The 26,783-nt window shown below is 36.3% G+C and overlaps 1 protein-coding gene across 2 annotated transcripts in view; it reads right to left on the bottom strand.

The window, feature by feature from the left end:
• Nucleotides 1-26,783, bottom strand: part of ttll12 (tubulin tyrosine ligase-like family, member 12) — a 48,829-nt gene that overhangs the window by 14,830 nt on the left and 7,216 nt on the right. For both annotated transcript variants that reach the window (XM_067391575.1, XM_067391574.1), the window contains exons 5-9: nt 10,072-10,205; nt 9,813-9,889; nt 5,967-6,083; nt 5,488-5,682; nt 3,635-3,746 (exon numbers count right to left, since the gene is read on the bottom strand). In XM_067391575.1, the coding sequence (XP_067247676.1) occupies nt 3,635-3,746; nt 5,488-5,682; nt 5,967-6,083; nt 9,813-9,889; nt 10,072-10,205 (635 nt within the window). The remainder of the gene's footprint in view (nt 1-3,634; nt 3,747-5,487; nt 5,683-5,966; nt 6,084-9,812; nt 9,890-10,071; nt 10,206-26,783) is intronic.

The following is a 26,783-nucleotide window of genomic DNA, read 5'->3' as shown; positions in this document are numbered from 1 at the left end:
GTATAAAAAAGGGCCCTGCTTCTGTATTTTCAGTCACTATTTGATATCTTTCGATAGTGACTTACATAGTTAGACATAGATTTATACTTAAACTTAAACTGATTAACATAATTGGATTGGATGAAGATTACTAGTTGATTAAGATTTTTACTAACATTTTACTTTGAAATATTGGAGATTGACATACAAGTATTATCAGAGATACTGGAAGTTGATCGGTAATTGTTTGTATTATTCTGTTATGATAATTGTCATTTATTAAATTTACACTTTTTTTAATTAAAAATTAATTTCTATGATTTATTTTCTGATTATAAATTGTTAAGCAATAAAATCAATTTAAACATTTGACCTTGCATCCTAATTGCATCAGTTTGTAAGAATTTTTCGCTTTCCAAAAATATTTTTAAATTATAGTAATATCATTTATATCGGGATCAAGATGGATGTGGGTGGCCATTGTCGTGGAGACGGCTCTGACAAATATGAACAGTACTAATAAATTTCTGCCAAAAGAACCAATTCATCAGAGGGAACTTAGGGTTGATATGGTTGATTTGATCACTCAAGGTTTGCAAAAAAAAAACAAGACCAAGAAGTCAAGAAGAAACAGGATGAGAAAGAGAAGAACAACCACTAGAGTGGGAGGAATAAATGCTTAAAATACTGAGACAGCAACAGAGAATTTGAAATTGATTATGCTTATTAAACAATCATATACGTTGAATACTTTTATGTGTGACCTGGAACAGATTACAAACGAGGTTGAAGCTTTGACTACAAAAGCTTCAGTGCCGGTTGAATCTGAAAATTGTGTTTAAGGGCTAAAAGGTTAAAATGATGTTTGAAAAGACATATGTTTTTATCTTTCATATCTAGAGGTGTTCATGCAAACTAACCAAGATGTATGTCTTTATCTTTCATGAGGTGTTCATGCAAACTAACCAAGATGTATGTCTTTATCTTTCATATATAGAGGTGTTCATGCAAACTAACCACGATGTATGTTTTTATCTTTCATATCTAGAGGTGTTCATGCAAACTAACCAAGATGTATGTCTTTATCTTTCATGAGGTGTTCATGCAAACTAACCAAGATGTATGTTTTTATCTTTCATATCTAGAGGTGTTCATGCAAACTAACCAAAATGTATGTCTTTATCTTTCATATCTAGAGGTGTTCATGCAAACTAACCAAGATGTATGTTTTTATCTTTCATATCTATAGGTGTTAATGCAAACTAACCAAGATGTATGTTTTTATCTTTCATATCTATAGGTGTTAATGCAAACTAACCAAGATGTATGTTTTTAGCTTTCATATCTATAGGTGTTAATGCAAACTAACCAAGATGTATGTTTTTATCTTTCATATCTAGAGGTGTTCATGCAAACTAACCAAAATGTATGTCTTTATCTTTCATATCTAGAGGTGTTCATGCAAACTAACCAAGATGTATGTTTTTATCTTTTATATCTATAGGTGTTAATGCAAACTAACCAAGATGTATGTTTTTAGCTTTCATATCTAGATGTTGTTGTGGAAATTTTAAAATTTCTAAGTAGTACTCATATTTCTAAGTAATGTGTTATGTATCTTCAGAAACACAAACCTTATCTGGGAGATGTACACCTGGGGTGGGTTAGACTTTGACGTAAAAGATATAAGTGGTCTTGGGTAACACAGACCTAAGATCTTTAAGAGATACCCCTGACAGAGATATGATCTTTGAAAGAACATCTTTAAGATATGAAAAATAATATATTTAAGTGACATACGTGGAGGAACAAAGGGTCAGAATGACCATATATGGAAGGGAAAGTTTAACCTTGAAGAGTTAAGGAGAAGTATAAAGGTGCCTAGGAAAAGGATTGTGTGATTCTTACAATCTGTGGTTTCCAAGTGAAGCTGTCATGAAGCTTGCAAGAAATAAAACGTTAAAAGGCTCTTGGGTCGGAGTTTGTTTCTTACACAGTGAGTTGCTGTCAATTTTTGCCACAACAAGGTGTTCATGCAAACTAACCAAGATGTATGTTTTTATCTTTCATATCTAGAGGTGTTAATGCATATATATTATATACACACAAACATCCATCACCTGTGGTATGGCGATCTTCTGTTGTACAATTTCCTATATTATATATATATAATGTATATATATCTTCTGTTGTACAATTTCCTATAGGAAATTGTACAACAGAAGATCGCCATACCTCGGGTGAAGACTCTTGTTTTTATGTTTTTTGTATTTTTATTCTGTATCATGTTATTAAAACGAAACCATTGTATTTGGTGATTCATAAACCTCTCTAAACAAGTCAGAGTGAAAATAATTATACATAAACTATTATCAATACCTGTAATTTACTCATTAAATTAGCCTCAAGAGCATCGGACCCTGACTGAGCTGGTGTGGACTCCACCTTGAAACCTCTAATCATCATACAACGCTCTCGATGCAAGGTGATAGATTTTATGTTGGTCTCAGCATTGAAAGTATGTGGATAGAGGCTCCTTTTTCCTCTGTCAAAGCTGTATTCTATGTTTTAACATATGGTTTTCTATGTACCAGAACCATTTCCATATAAGGCTCTACTAGGAGTGAATGTGAGACAGGGAATGATCCCTGCGTTCTGTATTTCCAGAATAGGAGAAGGTCCTTGGGATTTTAAGGGACCTCAAGGGTACCTGACCAGTAGATGACCATATTTAGACTTGTTTTTCCATATGTATCACATTCCTATAACATAAGCTATATTATGTTTTCTCTTTCTCATTGGCTGAAACTATACTACACCCCTTGTACTCTTTCTATATATTCTCTCTTTTCTTATCAATAAAATGAGACTATATTCTCCCTCAGCGCTGCGTGATTGCTCATTCAATTGCCAAATAAGAGGTCTGGGATGAGGCACGAATTAGGAGCAAAAACCTAACACAAGGTAAGACCAAATCTTTTGATGCAGTCAAGGATTGTAGGGATGTGTATTTGATTAATTGGAGGTTGAAGGGGATAACAAATACAACAGCATCCATGTAATGCCAGAGTAAAATAATACCACAATGGCATTCAGATCATTTTTTCTACTGACAAAATCAATGTAATGGCAATATTTCTTTCCTCTGAATACAAGCTTCTGCATATTCCATTCTTGCCTGCTGCACTGGTGACTTCATGTGCCTGGCTAAAATAAATCTAGGAATTATGGATGGTTAGATATCACATCACTAAGGGTTGAGGCATCAAAAGTAACTAAATAACAAGCGGTTTTATGGAAGGTAACCGTAATTTTACTGAAAATTTACTAGTAGTTAGTTACACTACTAGTTACTTTGCAACAATGTTGATGAGTAAGAGTTTAGCTGATTTTAACTTGCATTTTGCATGGACTGTTTTGTATTGTAACCAATAAAATAAGTGTTTTTATTGTTACAATTGCCTTCTGTGAGACTTTACTTATAACTACAAACCGAGCCTTAGAAAAGAACAAACCTACGGCATTCCTGAAGTACTTCAACCTGCTGGCAGGAATGTTATGGTTTAGGCTAGATTTGTCTATCCTTACCCTACCTGAATAATCATGGGGTTAAAGGTGTAAGATAAAAGGTCACACCAACTAACAGTTTTTATACCTTTGGGGTGCTCTCTCGCTGTCTGATTATGTAGTTGAGGTTGTTCGTGATGTGTGTGTCCAGACCGCGGGCCAGGTTCCAAGGTTTGCAGATCCAGTGGTTTTCCAGTCCTCTGAAATTATCATTGACAAACATTATACACTACAAACAATAATAGACAATACATAAGCTTGATGTTTTTTTAACTTAATTTTAGGACCATCCTTTATGCAGAATGTCATATTAGACTAAAAGAGGTTTATAATGTTCATTTGCTTTGTATCCAGTGAGGGAAATTCCTTGATGAAGAATGAAATGTTTTCTTTAAAAACAGTGTATAGAAATTGTGGAAAGAAAATTAAATGTTGGGGAATATTATAAAAAACTTTTACAATTATTTTGCTTATATTACGGCCTATGTGACTGTAATTACAAGGGTCAAATGTATCTGAGAAGTTAGCTTGGCCACTATTTTGCTTGGATTTTTCCAGTAGACAGCAGGTGGCTATGAAATGACGTGAAGTCTTCTTGCCTCTGGGGAGTGTTGATTATCTTTGTTACAATGCTACATTTTGCCTATGAGAAAGGGTTGACCATCAATTGGCAGAATTAGGGAATAAGGCAAAAAATTTAGAATTTAGTTGTGGGAAAAACTGGAGGGGTGAATCTTCCCAGAGAATGGTATTATGCCACTTTTTTTGGAAAATAACAGATAAGAAAAATGTAAGAACTGCTCCCTAGCCAGAGACAAATTCAGAAGAGCTGGCATTTCACTCTGTTGCTTGACGACAAAATTAACGCTTCAGAGACCTGGAACTTCGACTCTGAGACCAGAACTGAAGGGACACTGAGACGTCACAACATTTACCACGACAGTTTCAGCCTTGTAAACAGGTAAAAACATCTACATATATGACATGGAGAAACTGTAGAAGAGGGTGGAGAACATTTTCTGCAGAATGTGCTTGTGAAAGACTGATACGTATCAAAGATGTGAAGCATACCACTGCCTGTGTTTTATTCCTCCTATGTACATGGGAATCGATCTGGATAGCACGGATGGAACAAAGCAAAGTTTGTGGGAAAAGACTGGCTGATCATCCAGTATTTTTTACAATGACAGAAATTAGCTACTACCATAGTTTACTATAGGAAAATATTATACCGGAAACTCTTGAAGTCACAATGAAATCAAAATAGAAAATTCTAGCATTTTTTTATAGTTATTTTTTTATTGGAATATTCCGGTATTTATTATAAACTATTTATCCATGCACACCATTATTTTTAATTTAATTTAGTCACATGCCCTCATAATCTTTAAATCAAAATAACTTCCTCCCCTCTTGTAGCATCATCTCTTCTCAACCTGTCACTCACATGAAATCACAGCAAACGAAAACCATATCCATCCAATCCAACCAATTCCCCATTGGAGAGTTCCCGACATATTTTTCTTGTTCAAGAAGCCATTTCACTCAGTCTTTTCATATCTATCGCAACTTCCGTTTCATGCAGATTATAAATTTTATGCTCATGTTGAAATCTGATATTTTGCAAAGTACTATGTTTTGGGAAGTTCAAAAGTATATCTGACAACACAGAAGGAAAGGGAACAAGAGTATGCTTTAATTAGATCTGTCACATGATTAAGAAGTCTAGACTTTTGGAAGTGAATAACAATGGGAAACTATTTTTTTCTAAATAGAAAATCTATTTTCTGCAACTATGACATTTTTAAATATAAATGTGTGCATTTTTCTATTCAGGCAGAATCTCGGCCGTCTCTCATTTACCTTAGGCACATTTAGTAATTTCTACCACAATCAGTTACCAATGAGTTTTTCCTGCACTATGATCACACAGACACTCACCTCTCCTGCCTTTGCTGGTAATGTCTGATGAACTGAGGCAGCTCAGTCTGTAGATTAAAGGTCTTAGGGAGCCACAGAGCCCCCTGACCTCCCCTGGCTCTCCGTGCCACAGATGCCAGGCAGTCTTTAGTGGTTAGCACTGTCTCACAGGGGAACTGGTTGAGCAGGACGTGAGGCCGTTCCTCACTCAGTTTCCTAAGACTCAACAAAACCACTTAAGTAAAACAAGAAAAGTAAGAATAGATCACCAATTGCCAAGAGAGACAGGCTAAAGTGTGTGGGTCAGGTTTTGCCCAAATTGCAGAACATGTGTTGACCGTACGTCCTCAACAAGGATATAAAACCTGAAATTGTTCATTACTTGGCTTACTTGGTTGTGGGCAATGTCTTAATTAAAATGTAAAATTGCAAAAAGGTTTGCATGAGGGTTAGGTCTAGGGATAGGATTGAAGTGTGCATGTGTATGTGAGCGTGCTCACCGATAATCTCGGATATGGGAGAAGGCCCAGATTATGTCAGCCTCTTCCTTGTTTTCAGTGAATTTGAAACGTGGATGTTTCAGATGGTCTAAAACCTGCTTCATCTCAGCGTAGACCCTGATTTGTGCATACAGGAATAAAAGTGAATACTGGAATATTTCAGAAAATAAATAAATCAAAGTGAATATAGCCATTTATGTTAAGTTATTCTACTATTACAGTCATGTTTTGTGTGCAGAGGCCTGTAGGAGTGTGGTGAGCCGAGACTCATCTGCCATTAAGTGTTGTGTTTATGAACTGTATTGATCCCACCTTTGGGGGAAAGCATATGGAAAACAAACAGTTTAAAAGAGAGTGTCAGGACAAACTCTAATCTACAGTTGCTCTGCAGACCAACTCGTCTTTGTATCTCTGATAATAAAGTCTTAGTAATCCAACGTGTCATAAACCTCCCCCCCCCCCTGTTTTAGCATTCTGGTCATTCACACCTCTGATTTGAAATGGGGGTGTAAATGTGGAAAAGTGGGAGTATAGAGAGTGGGAAGAGGGGGACAACACACAATAAAACAGATCTACAACACACTCATTATACAGACAAAGGATTATTAAAATATGAGTGGAGAAATAAAAAACAAACAGAGTTGGAGGCACCTTGAAGTATTTAAAAAACATTATTAGAGACTACTAACAACTATCACAAACAAATCAAATGTGTCTGATAAATTATTCTTAGAAACAACAAATATGAATTATAACTTTGAGCTATTGATCTATGTTAAAATATTAGGAAGAATAGGTCTAATATTTTAATTGCATTTACAAGCATTATAACCTCTGAACAAATGACATAGTTTAACAAAGAATAAAAGGCATAGTTACTTTTTAGTACATTCTTCTTTGAATTTTCGGTCTACATTGTCTTGTGGGTATCAGAATAATTGTGTCATTGCATTCATGATCAGATGCATGTACTGCTGTATAGTCCTTATTTGCACATTTTTCAGTTGAAGAAGACATGATGAAATATGTGTGCACATACATTGGTGGTTCGCGTTGAAGCAGGAGAGTATATAAAACATGTCCATAAAAACTTGAAACACTGGACTCTCTGTGATTTGTGTTGTTAAACAAAAATATCTTGATTTGTGTTCCAAAGATAAATGAAGGTCTGTCTTGGGTCTCGTGACCCTTTAAATCCTTGCAGTTTTTTTTTTAAACCTCCCCGGACTTAAAGGAGAATGAATGTTTATATCTAGACAGAGAACACAACTGCTCACTCTGTGACCCAAGATTTATAGGTGTTCATTAAATGGCTGTAAATACTTGCATGCAGAGACATGTTCCAGATCATCACACACACACACACACGGGGTCCAAATGACCAAATAAAATCTGGAATTTATGACATTGTGGGGTCCTTTTGACAAAATCCAAGTTTTGTATTTATGTTGTCCTCAACACACTATTTTCAACTTTTTATAAAGAGAACAAATACATTTATAGAAATTAAATCAAACGACAAACAACTAAACAAAAACACAGCTTAGTCTTAGACTATAATGATGATGTAGGCGAAGAGAAGATAAATGTTTATGTTTTAATAGAAACAATATATTTCAATATATCTCTGAACATTTATTGTTCTATGTTTTTATGATTTCTATGGCAAATGTACACAGTTTCTCTCACGAAAGGGCTTTTAGGGCTCCATTAATTACTATTGTGTTTTTCTAAGTCTGCTGCACATGTACACACTTTCTGAAAGTTTCCTTTGGCATATGTAAATGCTAGGTGTTAAAGTACAAATATCTTTTAAAAGGTCATGTCTGCAAAAGTAGACATGTGGGTGGTTTGATCAAAGGCCAAGGGATTATAGGTCTTTGTCTTCACAGATATATCTGATTTTTACAAAAAGAGCAGCTGATACCTTGTTTGTCCATCTATTGAACCTGCAAAATGCTGAGATAATTGTATTATTTTTTATTTGCTTTATTAATAGCTCTTGTGGTTTAATGGTGTTTGTGAAGGCCAAAAGAGGAACTTGTTGATGCCTGGTTTTTGTGGATGCCCACTTTTCCCCTGAATAATTAGTCACCATCTGATATCTTCTCAATAGTGACTCAATTTCTGCTCTTTGCATATCATCGAGATCCATTAAGGTGGATAACCCACCCTTTTTGGGCCTATTTTTGGGTGTTTTTACTTCATTTGATAATGTCAATCGTCACGAGACCATAACAATTACCCAATGACTGTTTGGATAGCAGGAAACTATCAAATGTCATGAATTTCTTTAAATCCTCCAAAACAACAGAAATGGTTCATTCTGATCTTTATCAATCCAAACAAGACCTGGGGCCTGTACCAAGATGGTAGTTGAACAAACTCAGGGTTATAGGATTAGTTTTGAGTTGACAAAACCAAACCACTCCAATCTGGCTTTGTTGGTACCATGATGCTGATCATCAACTTTCTCTGTCAACTCAGACTTTGATCCGGAGTTTGTGGAGCGCATGCACATGAATCCGTGACATCGGTGGCAAACAGCCAGCGTGATTCAAAACTCTTTTGCTGAAAATTAAGAATTTAAATGCATTTACACTAATGGAAAATACTTGTCTGTGAAAGAGGACAAAGTAAAAGAAATGGTCTTTATCAGTGCAAGTGAAAGTTGTGAAGTTAGTTTATATAGTTGATAAAATATAGCGATAGAGACTTAAACATACAAGGTCACATGTAGTAATTTTTAAAGAGTATATTTACACCTAATATACACACCTATATATTAATATTCATTGAAACTAAGTGCTTAATAACAACTGTTACACTAAACTTGAGTGTGTGTAATTGATTAATAAAAATATAGATATTAAAATACAGATATTAAAATATTAAAACCAGACAATTTCATTGTGTAAAATTTTTTTTTTTACTATATAGTGACCTTTCATTTGGAGGAAGAGAAACTGGGGGAGTGACTTTATTGTGTTGGGTGTGTTAAAGTTACCACGGTGATAAACACCGCTAAAAGTCAAGTTACTTTCATGGTACCTAAAACCCAGGATTGGCGCAAACTAATCTGAAACTTACCTGGCTAGCCAGCTAATCTAGCTTCATGGTACAGGCCCCTGGAAGGGTGATGTAAGTTTTTCCCAATTTTAGGGCATAAAACCTGGCTCGTTCTCTCAATTGGTACCCTTTCCTGCTATTCTGACTTACATCTTGCTGTCACGTTGGTGCCATTTATAATGATTTTCTTGCAAATTACTATACTCAGATTTCAGAATGTTCTTATCATAGATGTTCGATTTCTGATTTTTATTTTACCTTTTGGTTTTATTAAATATTTTCATTATCGATTGAAGTCTTTGTGTGAGGCTAAATTTAATTGAAATGAATAAATAATTTTTCTTCAACGTCATCAACTGCCTGGATCTCATTTTCTCAAGGTTTTGCATCAATTACTACTAATATTTTTCTTTGAATACTCTTGCATTTTAATATTTCAGAGATATTAGAAGTGGATTGATAACTCTTATTATTCCATTATGATCATTTTCATTTATTAAATTTACATTTTTATCATTCAAAATCAATTATGTCTCTCATTTATTTTCTGATTAACGTTTATTAAGAAATAAAATCAATTTAATCATCTGACCGTGGATCTCCTGAATGCATCAAATGATTAAAAGGTTAAAATAAATAAATAAATAAATAAATAATAACCAAAAAAAAAAATTAAAGGATAGACACTTTATGCAGAAATGATTTTGACATGGAAAAAAGACTTTACAGTTTCAATCACCAAAATGAGACAATACCTGACACTGAACACAGACTTACTTCAGAACTTTTCCATCTGGAACACAATAAGGCTGGATGTCAACAGGAAGCTTCTCCTTGTTCTCCTGTAGAATCGTCTAGAAAAGTGCAGTGATGTCAAGAGAAAATGATACTTAATGATTGAACTGGATCAGAATGATGTCCATAAAAACAGTCTGACATATCACAAGTAGGAATGCCAACAACCAAATAAGATTTCACACAGACAAACACTCCCACCAAGGCAATTAATATTTTAAAGATGATTAAATCCACTCACTTCATAGTAAAGGTCAGACGGTTCCTGGATGTCATCGCTCACGGCCTCAAGGTCATCGGGTAGCCATGGCAACAGGCGGCATCTCCTCACCAAAGCATCCGCCTCTCCATATGCGAAATCACGTGTCACCTCATCTGATAAATGTCAAAATCATCAAATCAAAAGGCAGAAGTTTGAATAAAATGACTTTATAATGAAGGGTTGGATTTACAATAACTTCCTCTTTTATTATTTAACAGATAGGTTGCCTTAAATTCATTGCATCTAGATATTCACAACACTTTTATAAAAGTCCCAATAATGGTAAAATAATTACTTTTCAACAGGTACTTCCCCGTCACTCAATCTAGCCTATGAAGGGTCTAGGTAACTTCATGCAATTCAGACTTCTTGCATTCTGCATGTATTTCATATCCTTTGTCTTCCTTTACTTCCAACTTATTCTTTTTAAACAATTGAGAAAAAATATTTAGTCGCTAGTCGCGAATCAGAGTTAGTACCTTGGAGCAATATGTGGCTATGTTCATATTGTCATTTTTTGAGATTGACAACCACATTTACTAACAGGTTTGAGTCTAGAAATGAACGTAACCGTATTAATGACTCAAATACAGGACTGACAAATGTATTCAGTTGCTGTGTGAATGTTTATATGTTAAGACGTGACAACGAATCTTAAGTAGTTGGTGAAACCGATCAGAAGAAAAAGATTAATATTCCTCTTGATTATGTTTTATCATCCAATCAATCATATCTTCATTATAAAGAAACTATACTTTGCACCTCACTGACTCAACTTTGTTGAGAGCTCTTTTTAAGCCAGAAAGCTAAAACGGCATTTTTTATTTTTTTTCCCTTGGGAAACAATATTTTACTCAGACTTTACTACTCATTTACTCAGATTTTGACATAATATATCAGAGGCATTATAAATTGTTTTTTTAACTGTTCATGTTATTTTTCTTTATTAAAAAATAATAATAATAATAATTCTCATTATTCCAAACCAGTATTTAATTCGTAGTAATGTGTGTAAATGTTTTATTTGTGTTCCAGTGATGTGCTGCGACTCAACCTTGAAAAGATATTGCCTATGTTTTATCTAATGTTGTGTCTGCAGGGGTTGTATAGATATGAGATGTGTGACCATGACAAAAGAACAGGCTCCAGGAGAATCAGCCACCCAGATGAGTGGAAAAAAAAAAATACTATGGAAGACAATGGGGCCAATCCACTGTCTGGTTACAAACATTCTTCAAAATATGTTCTTTTGTGTTCAGCAAAAGAAAGAAATTCATACAGGTTTGGAACAACTTGAGGTTAAATAAATGACAGTTTTCATTTTTGGGTGAACTATTTGATGGATGACGATTGAAAATGAAGATGTTTTTCGTATATAAATCATTTAATCAGTAATATTGCAGTCATTTACTGTTTTATGTTTTTATGATTTTATGGCAAATGTACACATTTTCTCTCACATATGCACACAGAGGGTCTCATTCATGAAACATTCGTAAATATACGAGTAAATATGTGAGTGATTTGCGCGTAAAAAGACTTTCCCGAAAACTCTCCTCCTGATTCACAAATACTTCGTAAACGTCAGAAGTGATAGTGAAATGTGTGTGTTAATGAATTCCAATCAGTCGTAAATGGGACGCGCGTGCACGTTCTTCTCAATTACCATAAATCCCGCCCATTAAATCCGACTGACAACTATATATGGGCATCATATTATGACACCAAATGAAGGATTTTGGCCATTTTATAGGAAACAAGTTACATAGTTTGCCCAGCCCTATTGAAATCAATTCATTATTTGATTAAAGTGCTCCGTTTGCAGATGCTATAGGTGCGTTCACGCGGCCTCGTAATTCCTGTAGTTACAAGATTCTAGCTTGTAAAAAGCGTTCACGTCCTCGTAGAGTTCGTAATTACAGTTTGTAAGCTGGGAGTTTTCTGAAAGCTCCCACATGTAACATGTGGCCACTATACCACCTGACCGCTGTAGATTGATTTATTAGGCGTTGATAGTGGTGCCATGGAAACGCATAATTTCCAGTCCAAGGACCAACAGGACGTGAACAGCTCCGAATATAACGTCATTTCAAGATAGCGGTAAATATAAGGTGACGTGAACGCAGCTTATTACTGGCTCTCACAACAAAAGTAAAAAGAAAAATAGTATGTAATTACTATATATAATATCTTTTCAAAAGCTGTAAATATGTACCTTATTAAGGTGAATTAAAATGCAGCCTTATTAATGAGCGAAACGTTCAGATGTTAAACGCACTATTTATGCGTGACTGGGAGCAGGTGTAGATTTCTTTCGTACCAACTAACATTTGGAAAATACGAACATTTTAATGAATCTGAAAATTTACGCCAGAACCACTTTACACACGATTTACACAAAAATTCGTTCTGCTCTTGTTTCATGAATGAGACCCATTGTCTGAATGTTTCCATTGGCATATACAAATACTAGGGTGATAAAGTACAGATATTTTTAAAAGCAATGTTTGCAGAAGTAGACATGTATATAATCTGAACAAAGGCCAAAGAGTATGTTTTAATAGGTCTTTGTTTTCACATGTATATTTAATTTCCACAAAAAGTGGAACTAACCCATCATAAGACCTAGTACCACTGTAGGACTGCACTTTGGACCTGCAAAATGTTGAGACGCCTACAACTATGTTATTCTCGATTCGCTTTACTTTCCATAGGCAAAGAGCATATAGACTAAGTTAAGAATTATACTTAGATTTTTGCTAAACATTATATTTAGACTGGGTTAAGATCTTACTAAACTTGTGATTAAGATTTGAACTAACATTTTTCTTAGATAATACTTATGTTTTGGACTTCAATATTTCAGCGATATTGGAAGTTGATTGATAACTCTTTGTATTATTCATGTATTAGTCATGATAATTCTCCTTTATTAAAATTTACATTTTTATTATTCAAAATCAATATGTCTATCATTTATTTTCTGACCTTGGATCTACCCATTGCATCACTATCCCATAAATGTGTCCAATAAAATTTCTTTAAACATCCACATTTACGTAAAACCCCCCCCAGAACACCATATTCAGATGTTTCTAGAACCTGAAGTCAACTGGTCTTCCAACTGGTATTCCAAGTACTGGCGCTTTTGCATCGTAAGTTAATTAGAGGCTGGATCTACAGATTTGGAAATGTGGAGAACTCTATGAACAGAACTTTGATTCACATATTTTCATATATGTGTGCTGAGAAATACATAATACTTGTTATCCATATAAAGCCTACTGTATAATATTTGATATGCAAAAGGTCCATATATTATTAACATGATCAAAACTTCACTAAAAAAACCTGTTGTATGGAATCTATATTTTTGATCGTTTGACAATAAAATTTAATATTTAAATATCATCTTACTAAGACATTATATCGGTAGATATAGAGTGACAACTCATATTTATAAACATTTTATGCAAGTAGTCAGCTATGCGGTTATAAAGGTTTCATTTATTTACATTAAACTAATCAGAATTTAACCTAACTTTTTGGCAATATAAATATCAGCAATTGCATATTTATATTGCTCACATATTCTACTATATGAACCATAACAGATTTGCATCAAAGTTTAAGGATTTAACAGGATGAACTGAAAACAGTTAACTGCCTACATAATTACCCAAGCTGTAAACGACCAGCAAGATGGTGTTAATGACAAACTTCTTTGTTTCCTGCAGGACGTGAAAGTCCAAGAGACTTCAAATGTGTCGTTCAAGTGTTAAAGTCCCTGTTAACATCTGATCTTAACATCCATCTTGGGTTGCCATTTCTCCCATTCCTACATGAACTTCTGACTGGTAGACATTATCTCTGATTTGTCTGTCATCCTGATGCGCATACATGTGAAGCATGCTTATCTCCATGAGGGGCAGCCTAAAGTGGTCTGAGTCATTCCAGTGTGGTATAATCCCCTTTGTTCCCTGTGGAGGTCAGAGAGATTGGAATCTATTTGATCTTTTCATTAAAGAGATAAAAATGAGGAGGTGCAGTACCTGCTCATTAAAACAGGCAGGCAAGTAAGACGGACATGCTTATTGAAGATGTAAGAATCAAATAAAAGTAACTTGATTTAAAGGAACAGTTCACCCAAAAATTCTGTCCTCATTTATCTACCCTCACGTCGTTTTTTTCCTTGATGTCTTGAGTCATACTAAATTAAGTCAAATGATATTCACATCAGACCTGACAAAAAGTGATCAAAAGGATATTATGTAGACTTCTTTAATGTATCGCTTAAAAACAACCAAAGTTTATCATTTTGCATACCTTAATAATTCAAAGCCTGTAATGTTCATTGCCCTTTAAAAGTTTGGGTTCAGTAAGAGTTTTTTTTTTTACCCAGTTTTATACATTTACTCAAGGATATATTAAATTGATCAAAAGTGACAGTAAAGAAGCTTATAATGATGCTACAAAAGATTTCCAATTCATATAAATGCTTGTTAACTCTATATCCAAAGAATCCTGAAAAAAAAAAAATAATAAATCTGTGAAGGATATTCGGTCATTTGTTTCTCATAAAATGAGACAATGCCAGTGTGGAACATGGAAGTCTGAGCTGACTACTTGTCCATTGACTATTTAGTAGGCCTATAATTAAGGACAGCCCTCTCCAATGTTGTCAACTTTTGGCAGTTAACCCAAGAGAAACGGGTCAAAAGAATGCACATAAATTAAGACAAGAGCCAGAGCTAAAACACACTCCCTTTTGAGACCTTTTGACCTCTTCCTTGAACACAAGACTGAAATCCTCTTCAAACCACTTTGTAAATCAGTGCTTCTACACTGGTTTGGCCATGGAAACTACAATTTACTTTGATCATTACGCCACACATATATAAACAGAATAACAATGAAAAGAAAATGGCATTTTGAGGTTAAAGAGTGATGCAGTGAGATCCAAGCAGACAAGCAATTAGTATGTCAGAGATCAAATTTTAATAAGAAATAAATTGTTAGATTCATTTTCAGGTAATTTTCTGAAGCCTCAATGCTATCAATCATCAGTTGGAAACGGGTGCATCAACCTCAGATATCCCTGGAGAATGATCAAGCAGACACCGAGTCTGCTTGAACATGTCTGATTTTTCAGCTCAAAATCCCCCACAGATAAATTATAGCTTGTCAAATTTGCCCCCATTTGGGTGTGAGCAAAAAAAAAAAAAAAAAGCCATTTTTGTGTGTATCCCTTTAAATGCAAATGAGCTGCTGCTCTTCTGGAAAGCAGGCGGAGCTTTAACAGAAACTTGCGATTTAATCGCATTTTGGTTGCTCAACAACAACAAAGCTGGAGAATCTCACGCAGCCAAAATGACAATCGTCTAACGGCGTTGGGCCTTACATTGTTCAAAATTGAGTCACACTGTTGGAGAGACTCAGGAAGAAGTTACAACTTTTATAATGAAACTGGATGTTTCTGAATGGTTATTGGATAAATTGATGCAGTTGCTGTGGAACTGATTCAACTCAACTAGATTAACCGTCATGTTAATCTTTTGTGCAAATCCAGTGTTGAATTGACCCTCGTTTGTGAAGCAGTCCAGTGTAAAATGATGGCATGGTAACAACACTCGACTACAACAACTCCTCTTCCTCTTCTCTAAAGCAGCCCAACATGGCCTGACCCCCTTTGTTGCATGTTCCCAGGGGCAGGATTTGTGATGTCACCAACCCGGGAAGAAGTTTGTTGCAGTCCTTAAAAAGTGATTTCTGTAAAAGAAAATGTCTCCCTTTGCATTGAACTTTGAGCATCATAACTTTGAGCATAAACAACATCTGCAAACAGCAACATTACACACTAACTAAATTTAAAAAAGTGAAATCATAATCAAGGTCCCCTTTAAGAAATACAGTAACAAGTAACAGAGGTCAAATGTATGTGCATGTTTTCAGTTCATGCGCGTGTACCAGTGTGTCCAGGGTCTAGTTCTTGTTTTGTCTAGGTGTGTCCATGATGTGCACATAACATAACGGAAAGAAGTTACACAAGAACAGTCTTACACAAGAACAGTCAAAAATAAAGTTTAAGAAATATAAACACAAATCTTATTAAAATGTAGCAAATAAGTTTCAAGATAAAATTTGAAGATCAGAGTTTATAGAAAGAAAGGCTCAAAATTAGTAAGATATTTGTAGAATATAAAAAGAGAGAGAGAAAAAAAATAAAAATAAAAAAGAAGCAGCAGCAGTAGCCTAGTCTTGTGAAACTACACTTTTGCTGTGCTCCAGAAAGGAACTAGTGAAGTTCTTTGTACTGCTCTTGCAAACTGTCGTGGAGACGGCTCTAACAAATATGAACTGTAGTAATAAATTTCTGCCAAAAGAACCAATTCATCAGGGGAAACTTAGGGTTGATATGGTTGATTTGATCACTCAAGGTTTGCAAAAAGAACAAGACAAAATCAAGAAGAAACAGGACGAGAAAGAGAAGAGTAGGAGGAATGAAGATGGAGCCGAAGGACAAAGAGATGCTTAAATTACTGAGACAGCAACAGAGAATTAATTTGAAATTGATTATGCTTATTAAACAATGGTATACAATCGAATACTTTTATGTGTGACCTGGAACAGATTACAAACGAGGTTGAAGCTGACTACAAAAGCTTCAGCGCCGGTTGAATCTGAAAATTGTGTTTAAGGGCTTGTAGTGGAAATTTCCTTTAAAACACACAAACAAGGTTGAGTTATGTATCCTGACATGGGAAACATCCATTGGGTGGTAAAGATGTGTATTCTGACATATGGAACATCCATTGTGTGGTATTTGGGAAAACTTTAGGTAAAGAAAACCTTTAACCTTTGGGTTCATTATTCTTGATTGGGAAGTAAGACAACTGTAAGGGACGTAAATAAGAAAGCAAGGGTTGTCACATGAAAGGAGGGTGAGGATTTGGCCTTGGAGATTAGGGGTATAAGAACACCAGAGAAAATCTTTCATTCTGCTTGCTTTCAAGCCTGTATGACTGACTTATCTTTCTTTCAAGAAATAAATTTTTAAAAGACAATTGTCTGAGTTTGTTTCTTACACAGTGAGTTTGGTGAGTTGTTTATTTTTGCCACAACAGGCTAAAAGGTTAAAGGTGCCCTAGAACCAGTTTTTTCAAGATGTAATATAAGTCTAAGGTGTCCCCTGAATGTGTCTGAAGTTTCAGCTCAAAATACCCCATAGATTTTTTAAAATTAATTTAACTGCCTATTTTGGGGCATCATTGACTATGCACCGTCTCAGGCTGCGGCCCCTTTAAATCGCGCGCTCCATTTTTCGTTATTGTTCTTGCTTGCTTACCTAGTCTGATGATTTGGCTGTGCACAGATCCAGACGTTAATACTGGCTGCCCTTGTGTTATGCTTTGAACATGGGCTGGCATATGCAAATATTGGGGGCGTACATATTAATGATCCCGACTGTTATGTAACAGTCGGTGTTATGTTGAGATCCGCCTGTTCTTCAGAGGTCTTTTAAACAAATGAGAGTTACACGAGGAGGAAACAATGGTGTTTGAGACTCACTGTATGTCATTTCCATGTACTGATCTCTTGTTATTCAACTATGCCAAGGTAAATTCAATTTTTGATTCTAGGGCACCTTTAAAATGATGCTTGAAAAGATGTATGTTTTTATCTTTCATATCTAGAGGTGTTAATGCAAGCTAACCAAGATGTATGTTTTAGTTGCTGCGCAAGAAGTATTAAGGGGAACTGGTACTAACCAAGATGTATGTTTTTAGCTTTCATATCTAGAGGTGTTCATGCAAACTAACCAAGATGTATATTTTAGTTGCTGAGCAATAATTATTAAGGGGAACTGGTACTAACCAAGATGTATGTTTTTATCTTTCATATCTAGAGGTGTTAATGCAAGCTAACCAAGATGTATGTTTTTGTAAGTGTTAAAGGGAACCAGTGTGAAGGTCTTAAAGTTCAAGTGATTAAAATGTGCTAAAATTCGTAGAAGTGGCGTAGCCTGCAAAAGGTATTGGCAAGCAGGCTGCAGTTGACCTTTGTATCTTATACTTTGCATACAACATGAGACTGTGAGGTATTACAAATAAGGAGTTGTTTAGGTTAGGAAAATGATGTGATCTTTGCAGACATATATATATATATATATATATAGGAAGTTGTACAACAGAAGATCGCCATACCTCCATGTGAATCTCCCCTAGATATTACTGGGAGACGTCACTTCCTATTTGTTGCTGCCACGCTGTTTGAGTAAGAGCTCCGTCGAGCTGATTCCTAATTGCATGTTTTTGTATCTTAAAAATCAAATTTATACCCCATCACTCTTTCTTTTACGGTGGGGGAACACATTGCCAACATTATTTTATATATAAAAAAACACTTGATTGCCTTGATATCGCTAGTTCGCTAGTCTCTCGCTATATTATTTTTCATCTATTCTAATGGCGAGTGTATCGGATGTTTCTCTATCTTTGTGTGCAGGTGAGGACACGTTCGAGCTTCATGCAGTGCAGTTGGAACTGGAGGCCATGGAACGACAGATTCCGACCCTTCTCGAGAAGCAGGCCGAGCTACGAGAGCGGCAAACAGCACTGGAAACATCATCCCGTGCTGATGCTCACCAATCCTCGGTAAGTTTGCAGTGCGATATTAACACTCCTGCTTCCTCTACACCCTGTGTTTCTCTGCACAGGGCCCGAGCACCCAGAACAAGTTCATCCCAGCCCTTGTTCACTCCGGCGCCATCACACCAGGGACCTTGGGTTCTTCAGCAGTGGAAGACGCGAGTCAGGCCTCGGACCAGGACCTCTCCTCCTGTGCCGCCCCCCGGTCTTCGAGGTCTCGACAAGGAACCGCTTCTCCCCTCTTCGCAAGGCAGAACGCGACGCCATGGTCATCGGAGACTATCGTCCTCCACGTCCACGCTACCAAAACCAAAGGTAAGGTGCGCAGTCACCTTTTTCCTGGTGCTCGTGTTCTCGATGTCGCTACACAGGTTCCCGCAATCCTGAATGGCGCTGAGAATGACACCAGACTGCGGCAGATGGAGGTGCTGAAGCAGGACTTCAGGAGCCTGATCGAGACAGTACGAGCCACATCGCCCGCGACGAAGATCATCGTGTCCTGACCGCTTCCGACGTACCGACGAGGACATGAAAGGTTCAGTAGATTATTTGCTTTAAATTAATGGTTAATGTCTTGGTGTAATGAACAGAAGCTGCTCTTTAAAAATAATTGGAATCTTTTCTGGGAGCGTCCTAGGCTCTTCCGTGCTGATGGCCTGCACCCCAGCATAATCGGAGCTGATCTGTCAGAGAACATCTCCAAGATGCTTTGCACCGTATGACTAGAAGTCAAACCTCAAATCACAGTTTGTTTTCTGCCCACTTAATTGATAGAAATGTGAGTGTAGTACAGTCTATAGAAACTGTCTATTCCGCATAGTGAGGCTTAACAAAAATAAAGGATCTAAAAAAAAAAATCTAATCATGATCAAACCAGAAATTCACAAAATTACTGAACAAAAACAATTTCTAAAGCTAGGACTATGTTTACAGATTTACTAAACTCCTTTGGGGTCAAACAAAACGTCACTGGACCCATTCACCATTTTAATCATACACTAGATTTAATTATATCACATGGATCAATCTTACTGATATAGAAATTCTTCCGCAAAGTGATGAAGTCACTGATCACTACTTTGTAACTTGCGTACTGCATACTGATGATATTTGTCAAATTGCACCGCGATACTATGTATATTTTTTATTTCGAATATATACAAATGTCATTTATATATTTTAGTTTGTCAAGAGATTTAAAGCACCGTTTTTGGAGAATGCGCATACGTGCTCTAGTACGTCAGAACAAGCATTTGATTTAATCTGTAAATAAAGCAAAATAACTGAGGAAACTGAGAATTAGTCCGTCCGTAATTTATAGCAGAAATTCTAGCATTAATACAATCTCAAACGGATTAATTTAAATAAGTTATTACTCCACCTTTGTGAAGTCATTCACCAACATGGTTGAACGACAAGTTTGCAACAATACGGTTTCAGTCGTGACACCCACCCGAGGTGACTAGAGAGGACATAAGCTTCAGTTTGGATTCAGCCTCTTAAGACCTCAGATGACCAACACCTATGAAGAGACGGTGCCAACTCCTGCGAGGACTTCAGAAGATGCAATCATCTGGATCAACATGCACATTCCCAAATTTCTATATATCCTAATTATTAATATGTAATTCATTTTTCCAGGAGCTCATTGCTTATACCTTCAGTTAAACTGCTAACAGTGATTGTAAATTAATTGTAATGTTGACATGCATTCTCTGTAAAGCTGCTTTGAAACGATATGCATCGTGAAAAGCACTATACAAATAAATGTGAATTTAATTAAATTTTATGTTTTTGTATTTTTTTATTGTGTATCTTGTTATTAAACCAAAACAATTGTATTTGGTGATTCGTAAACCTCTCTAAACAAGTCTCAGAGTTAAATTACATACATAAACTATTATCGATACCTGTAATTTACTTACTTCCATCGAGCCTCAAGAGCATCGGACCCTGACTGAGCTGGTGTGGACAGTGTGTACACTGCTCTCAATCCAAGGTAAGACCAAATCGTTTGATGCAGTCAAGGAGTGTAGGGAAGTGTATTTGAATAATTGGGAGGTTGGGGGGGGGGGGGGGGATAACATATACAACAAAAATTTAATAATGCATATAAAGACAAAATGTACCATAGCAGGTCTTATTAGGTCACCATGGTCCTTGTAAGGCACACAGAATAACTTTCTGTTTTGACTTGGATTATCTCATGTCTGCAGAGATAGAAACAGACATATTTTGATACCAAGGTACATGATGTAATCAATTCTGATGGAAAATGCACCCAAAGAAATCATTAACATGCACAGGACAAATCATGTAACATACAAAGAAAAATGAATATGAAAAATTTCACAAACCACAGAGACAACAGTTGCCATGGTAAATACACAACACTAACATGAACTTAATAAAAAGACGGAAATTGCTCCTGATAAATAGAACATCAAACCTGCATGCAAAACCTTTCCAGCTAACACACTATACAGAGAATAACGAGTCCATCTTTGCCTTGTGGGCCCACAAATAAACCCACCAACCAGTCTTGCTATAACAGAGGAGGGGGGACCCCACCATCTTTGCCCTTACTGCCTGCATGAGTACATTCTGAATGCATTTATGCATATAATGAATACATGCAGAGAGCGAGACAGAGGCTGAGAGACGAATTGTGCAAAAAATTACGCTGACAAATAATGACACTAACCTACATTCTAACAACATCTCATCTGACAACACTGATACTGAATCAGACAACATGTTTTTCTCTGGCACTCTTTACTTAAACTGCGTTTGACATACAGTGCTTAAAATCATTAGACCACCACCCAATGTAAGGTTTGTGCCACAGCTGTCCTAAACAAACCGTATTGGTATTTTCCAAAATAATTTATGTTTCTGTAATGGTTAATCCACACCAGTATGTGTAAGCTGTTTAGCCACAGAAGTGTTTATATAATTTTTGTTGGGAATTAATGGATTCAAAGATAAATTGCATAGAAGTTTTATCAAAAGCAAGTCTTTGGGAACAACTAGAAACTATTTGGAATTCAATAACAACAGAGACTATGGAAAAGTACATAAAAGTAATGCCAGCAAGGACGCAAGTTGTTATCAAGGCCAAAGGAGGCTAAACAAAATCAAAATAAAATCGATTTGTTATGTGTGAATAAAGACTATTTAGTTGTTTCAGTTTATTTGCCTAATAAGTGACAATAAAATTGTTAGTTTGACAGATTCCCAAAATACTTGTGTTTTCTATTTATTATGACAGGTGGTCTAATAAATTTGTTAAGTACTGTTTATTATTTATAGATATAATTTTAATGAATTATTAAAAAACATACTTAAAGGTGCAATATGTAATATTTTTCCAGTAAAATATTCAAAAACCACTAGGCCAGTGTTATATATTTTGTTCACTTGAGTACTTACAATATCTCAAATGTTTCCAACTATTTGTAAATCGTAAGAAATTTGCAATTTTAACCAAGGCTCCGGGACGTGTGAGGAGTCGCCTGTCAATTGCGTCATACCCGCGTTACCCTTGGTCTTCCTCTGCTTCCGGTTTTATTTTGTAGAAACCATGGAAACACCAAAGATGCTTTAATATATTACATGTTTTAATAGACAAGGGAACAACTGCTTTGATATATTTGACAGAAAACAAATTGTTATATAGCTCAACACGTTTGGTCTTATTGTTTAAATCAATTTTCTTGATTTTCCGCAAGTACCATGCTTTACCATGCTTCAGAGAAAAACACTATTTTGTCAAGTAGCTAACATAGCATAATCACATGCAGCTTCATTTTTATTAACAGTAATACATAATTTTGTCCATCATACAATACGTTTTAAAATTAATTGGACGCCATTTATCAACACAAGACATCCTATGTTTAATATGATATTCTAAAATCGATCAGCTTACAGCAGTGTGTCTCAAACAAGTGTCTCACTACAGCCGCCGAGTAAACGCACAGAGTAACATTTTAACATCAATTTTCAACACACTCAAATGTATCTAATATAATAAACAGAGCTGCGTTACCTCAAATTTATGACCGGAAAAGCGGAAGCGGTGCCAGCAACTGTGTCATAATCTGTGTCAACTGTGTGCAGTTCCGCCGCTCACGGAGTGTGTTGCGCAATCGCTCCAGCGGCCTCGTTCAGCTCCCATAATAATCATAATATAATAAACTCATAATAAACCCACATGAGTGAGACATCTAGACAAGTATCTTACCGGACACTGATATTAAAATCATTGTCGTTTTTGTGATTTGGCTTCATTTATTAGGGCCCGAGCACCGATGGTGTGAGGACCCTATTGGCCCACCGATGGTGTGAGGACCCTATTGGAATTGCTCAGCCAATTATTCTTCTTCTCCAAAGTGAATCGCATTTTTGAGGGCCTAAACATTCTCAAAAACTCAAGAAACTTGGCACACACATCAGAAGTGGTGAAAATTTACATCTGATATGGGTTTCAGAATTAGGTGTGGCAAAATGGCTCGATAGCGCCACCTACAAAATTTCAATTAAGCGCCCTTCGTGCTACGTTTCACGTACAGTTATGAAATTCGGCAGACAGATGTAACAGCCCAATACCTATAAAAAAGCCCCTGGGTGCAAAGTTTGTAAACCCAACAGGAAGTGAGATATTTTGAATTTTCTCTACAAAATTTTGGCAGTTTTTGCCATTTCCACATGTTGTACTTTAACGAACTCCTCCTAGAGCTTAAATCAGATCAACATCATATTTGGTCAGTCTAATTTAAAGGCCTTTGAGACGTTAAATTGCGAAGATCTAGAGTTTTCGCTGAAGGGCGTGTCCGTGGCGGCCTGGCAAAGTTTGATGTTTCGCCATGAAACAGGAAGTTGTTGTAACTCGGGCATACAATGTCTGATCTGCCCCAAACTTCACATGTTTTATTTGAGTCCTGACCTGAAGACATCTATATGACAATATTCAGTTACAGTCATAGCGCCACCTGGGGGCAACAGGAAATGACATGTTTTACACTGGGATTAACTCCTCATAGAGATTAAACCAGATCAACATCATAATATGGCCAGTCTAATCTTAAGGCCTTTGAGATGTTAAATAGCAAAGATCTTGAGTTTTCGTTGAAGGGCGTGGTTCTGATGTTTCGCCATGTAAGGTGAATCACTTTGAGGGCCGAAACATACTCGAAAACTCATGAAACTTTGCAGATGCGTCAGAAGTGGTGAAAATTAACGTCTGATATAGATTTCAGAATTAAGTGTGGCAAAATGGCTCGATAGCGCCACCTAAAAAATTTAAACGAAGTGCCGCTGACACTATGTTTCATGTACAGGTATGAAATTTGGTACACACATCTAACAGCCCAATACCTACAAAAAAGTCTCTTGGAGTGAAATCTGAAAACCAACAGGAAGTCAGATATTTTGAATTTTCTTTGCAAAATTTGTGCAGTTTTTGCGATTTCCAGACGTTGTACTTTAATGAACTCCTCCTAGAGATTTAATCAGATCAATGTCATTTTTGGTCAGTCTAATCTAAAGGCCTTTGTGACGTTAAATTGCGAAGATCTAGAGTTTTCACCAAAGGGTGTGTCCATGGCGGCCTGACAAAGTCTGATGTTTCGCCATGAAACAGGAAGTTGTTGTAACTCAGACAAACAATGTCGGATCTGCCCCAAACTTCACATGCTTTATTGAGTCCTGACCTGAAGACATCTTCATAACAATATTCAGTTACAGTCATAGCGCCACCTGCAGGCAACAGGAAATGACATGTTTTACACTGTGATTAACTCCTCATGGAGATTTAACCAGATCAACATCATATATTGTCAGTCTAATCTTAAGACCTTAGCGATGATAAATTTCAAAGATCTTGAGTTTTCGCTGAAGGGCGTGTCTGTGGCGGCCTGACAAAGTCTGATGTTTCGCCATGAAAGAGGAAGCTGCTGTAACTCAGGCATACAATGTCCGATCTGCCCCAAACTTCACATGTGTGATAAGAGTCCTGGCCTAAAGACATCTATATGACAATATTTAGTTAGTCATAGCGCCACCTGCTGGCAACAGGAAGTGGCATGCTTTATACTGAAATTCACTACCAGAGTCACATTTCATCATGCCACGAAGTACCAGACATGCTAGAAACACGTTAAATCATGCAACACTTGGCTGAGTGCTAATTTATGCGATTAACGCCACGAAAGAAACAGGAATTTGTTGTAACTCAGACATACAATGTCCGATCTGTTTCAAACTTCACATGTTCGAAAATAGTTCTGGGCTGAAGACATCAACATGGAAAAATTCAGTTACGGTAAAAGCGCCACCTGTTGGCCGCAGGAAGTGTGGCATTTCGAAATGACTTTGGCATAATTCTCCTGTATTCACTCACTTAAATGCATGTCGCCCACTGTTCACTGTTTTCCTGAGGCCAACGGGTGGTGGTGAGCCCGGGTGCGAGGGCCCTCTCAACGCTGCTTGCAGCTTTAATTCGTTTTATAATTTCATTTTTTCACTGAATACCACCCATATTGAAATGAAATGAAAGCATGCAAAAGATTGGTGCACAAATGGTAGGTCAGGTAGGTCAGAAACACACAAGAAGCAGCATAAGTATAATACAATGCATGCAATAAAAGACATTCACATTCAGACGGGATTAGATTTCTCAGAGGACCGTTGAGTTTGCTGAAAAACAGTAGGTAATTTGTGGGCTTAAGAGGGTTTTGAGTACACTACTTAGCTGTTCTAAATTCATTGTAAAGCACAGCTTCTTGGGGCTTATTGCTTTATTTTGTCTGTAATGTATAACTTATTCTTTATTCACAGATTAGCCATGCCATCATGAATAATTACTGAATATTTAATAGAAAGTATGTGATGTTTGGTATGTTAATTCAAATGGATGTTAATTCCCAAATGCTGTTATAATGGGTAAAAACATTTCATTTTCATTATAGAATGAGTGAAAATATTAGGAACCAAGTGACTGAGAAGATAACATGTTGATTAATGTGATGGAAGGAGAACAGAGTTATAAAATAAAGACAATGTCATTATAGGGTCAATTGGTCTTTTCTCTTTTTTTTTTCCATTGAAAATTTTGATTTCTAAGTTTAGTCACAAAGTCACGATTTCCTATAAGGACGAGATGGAGAATGAGATTGTAGTCTCATGAGCTCACAAAAACCTTGAACATCTGGAAATGATATAGGCAAACTGGAGGGGAGTGAAAGGGGTCCCGACTGGAACTGGAGGTACAGGCTAAACTGGAGGAGAGGAGATGCAGAACAATACTGACAAAGCCAAGTTGTGGGGAGACCAAGTCTGGGAATTGAGATATAGAAAAGTTTATATAATATGTGTGCCTGTATGAAAGCTGGTTTTTCAGTTGCTTCGTGAACCAACTCAAGCTTTGTTTTTCCTGTTAAATAAAGTATATTTTTTGACATCAAAACACAGAGTTTCTTCAAGTAGAGAAGATTGCACCCCCAACACTAGTCTATGGTGATTGTTAATTTGATCAATTTGGTCATTCTGTCAAAATTCCTTATAAATACACTTATTAATTCCTTTTGAGCTAAGCTGACCCGTTTCTGTTATAGTGTACATTAGAAGAAAAACTAATCGATTTATGATGTTTGATAAATTGATTTTTGGATTGATAATAACAAATTATTAAATTAGGAAATGTTGGAGTGAGCTGAATTATCCCACCTTAGAGCTGGCACAAAGCTACAAAATCACACAGACACCTGGAGATAGAGTCTGCTCTCCCTCAAGAATACAAATATCTGAAAGCTTGTTATCAGTGTAGTCAAGGACAGGCCATGCACACTCTAGATAAAGGCCGTTTCCGAAAGCTTAGGCAGGTGACTTGTTGCCTCGCTGCCCAATCAAGCAAAGACTTTGAGTCTGCAAACAAAGGTACCTCACGAGAGTGATTTCAAACTTCAGAGGCAGCATAAAGGTTTAATGATCTACAACAAAATAGAGCAGGCTTTGGTGAGAACTAAGCAAATATTTTGAATC

The sequence above is a fragment of the Chanodichthys erythropterus genome, chromosome 8 (assembly GCF_024489055.1).
Source record: "Chanodichthys erythropterus isolate Z2021 chromosome 8, ASM2448905v1, whole genome shotgun sequence".
Lineage (NCBI taxonomy): Eukaryota > Metazoa > Chordata > Actinopteri > Cypriniformes > Xenocyprididae > Chanodichthys > Chanodichthys erythropterus.
The sequence above is the reverse complement of the archived record's forward strand: the minus strand, read 5'-3'. Positions and strand labels throughout refer to the sequence as shown.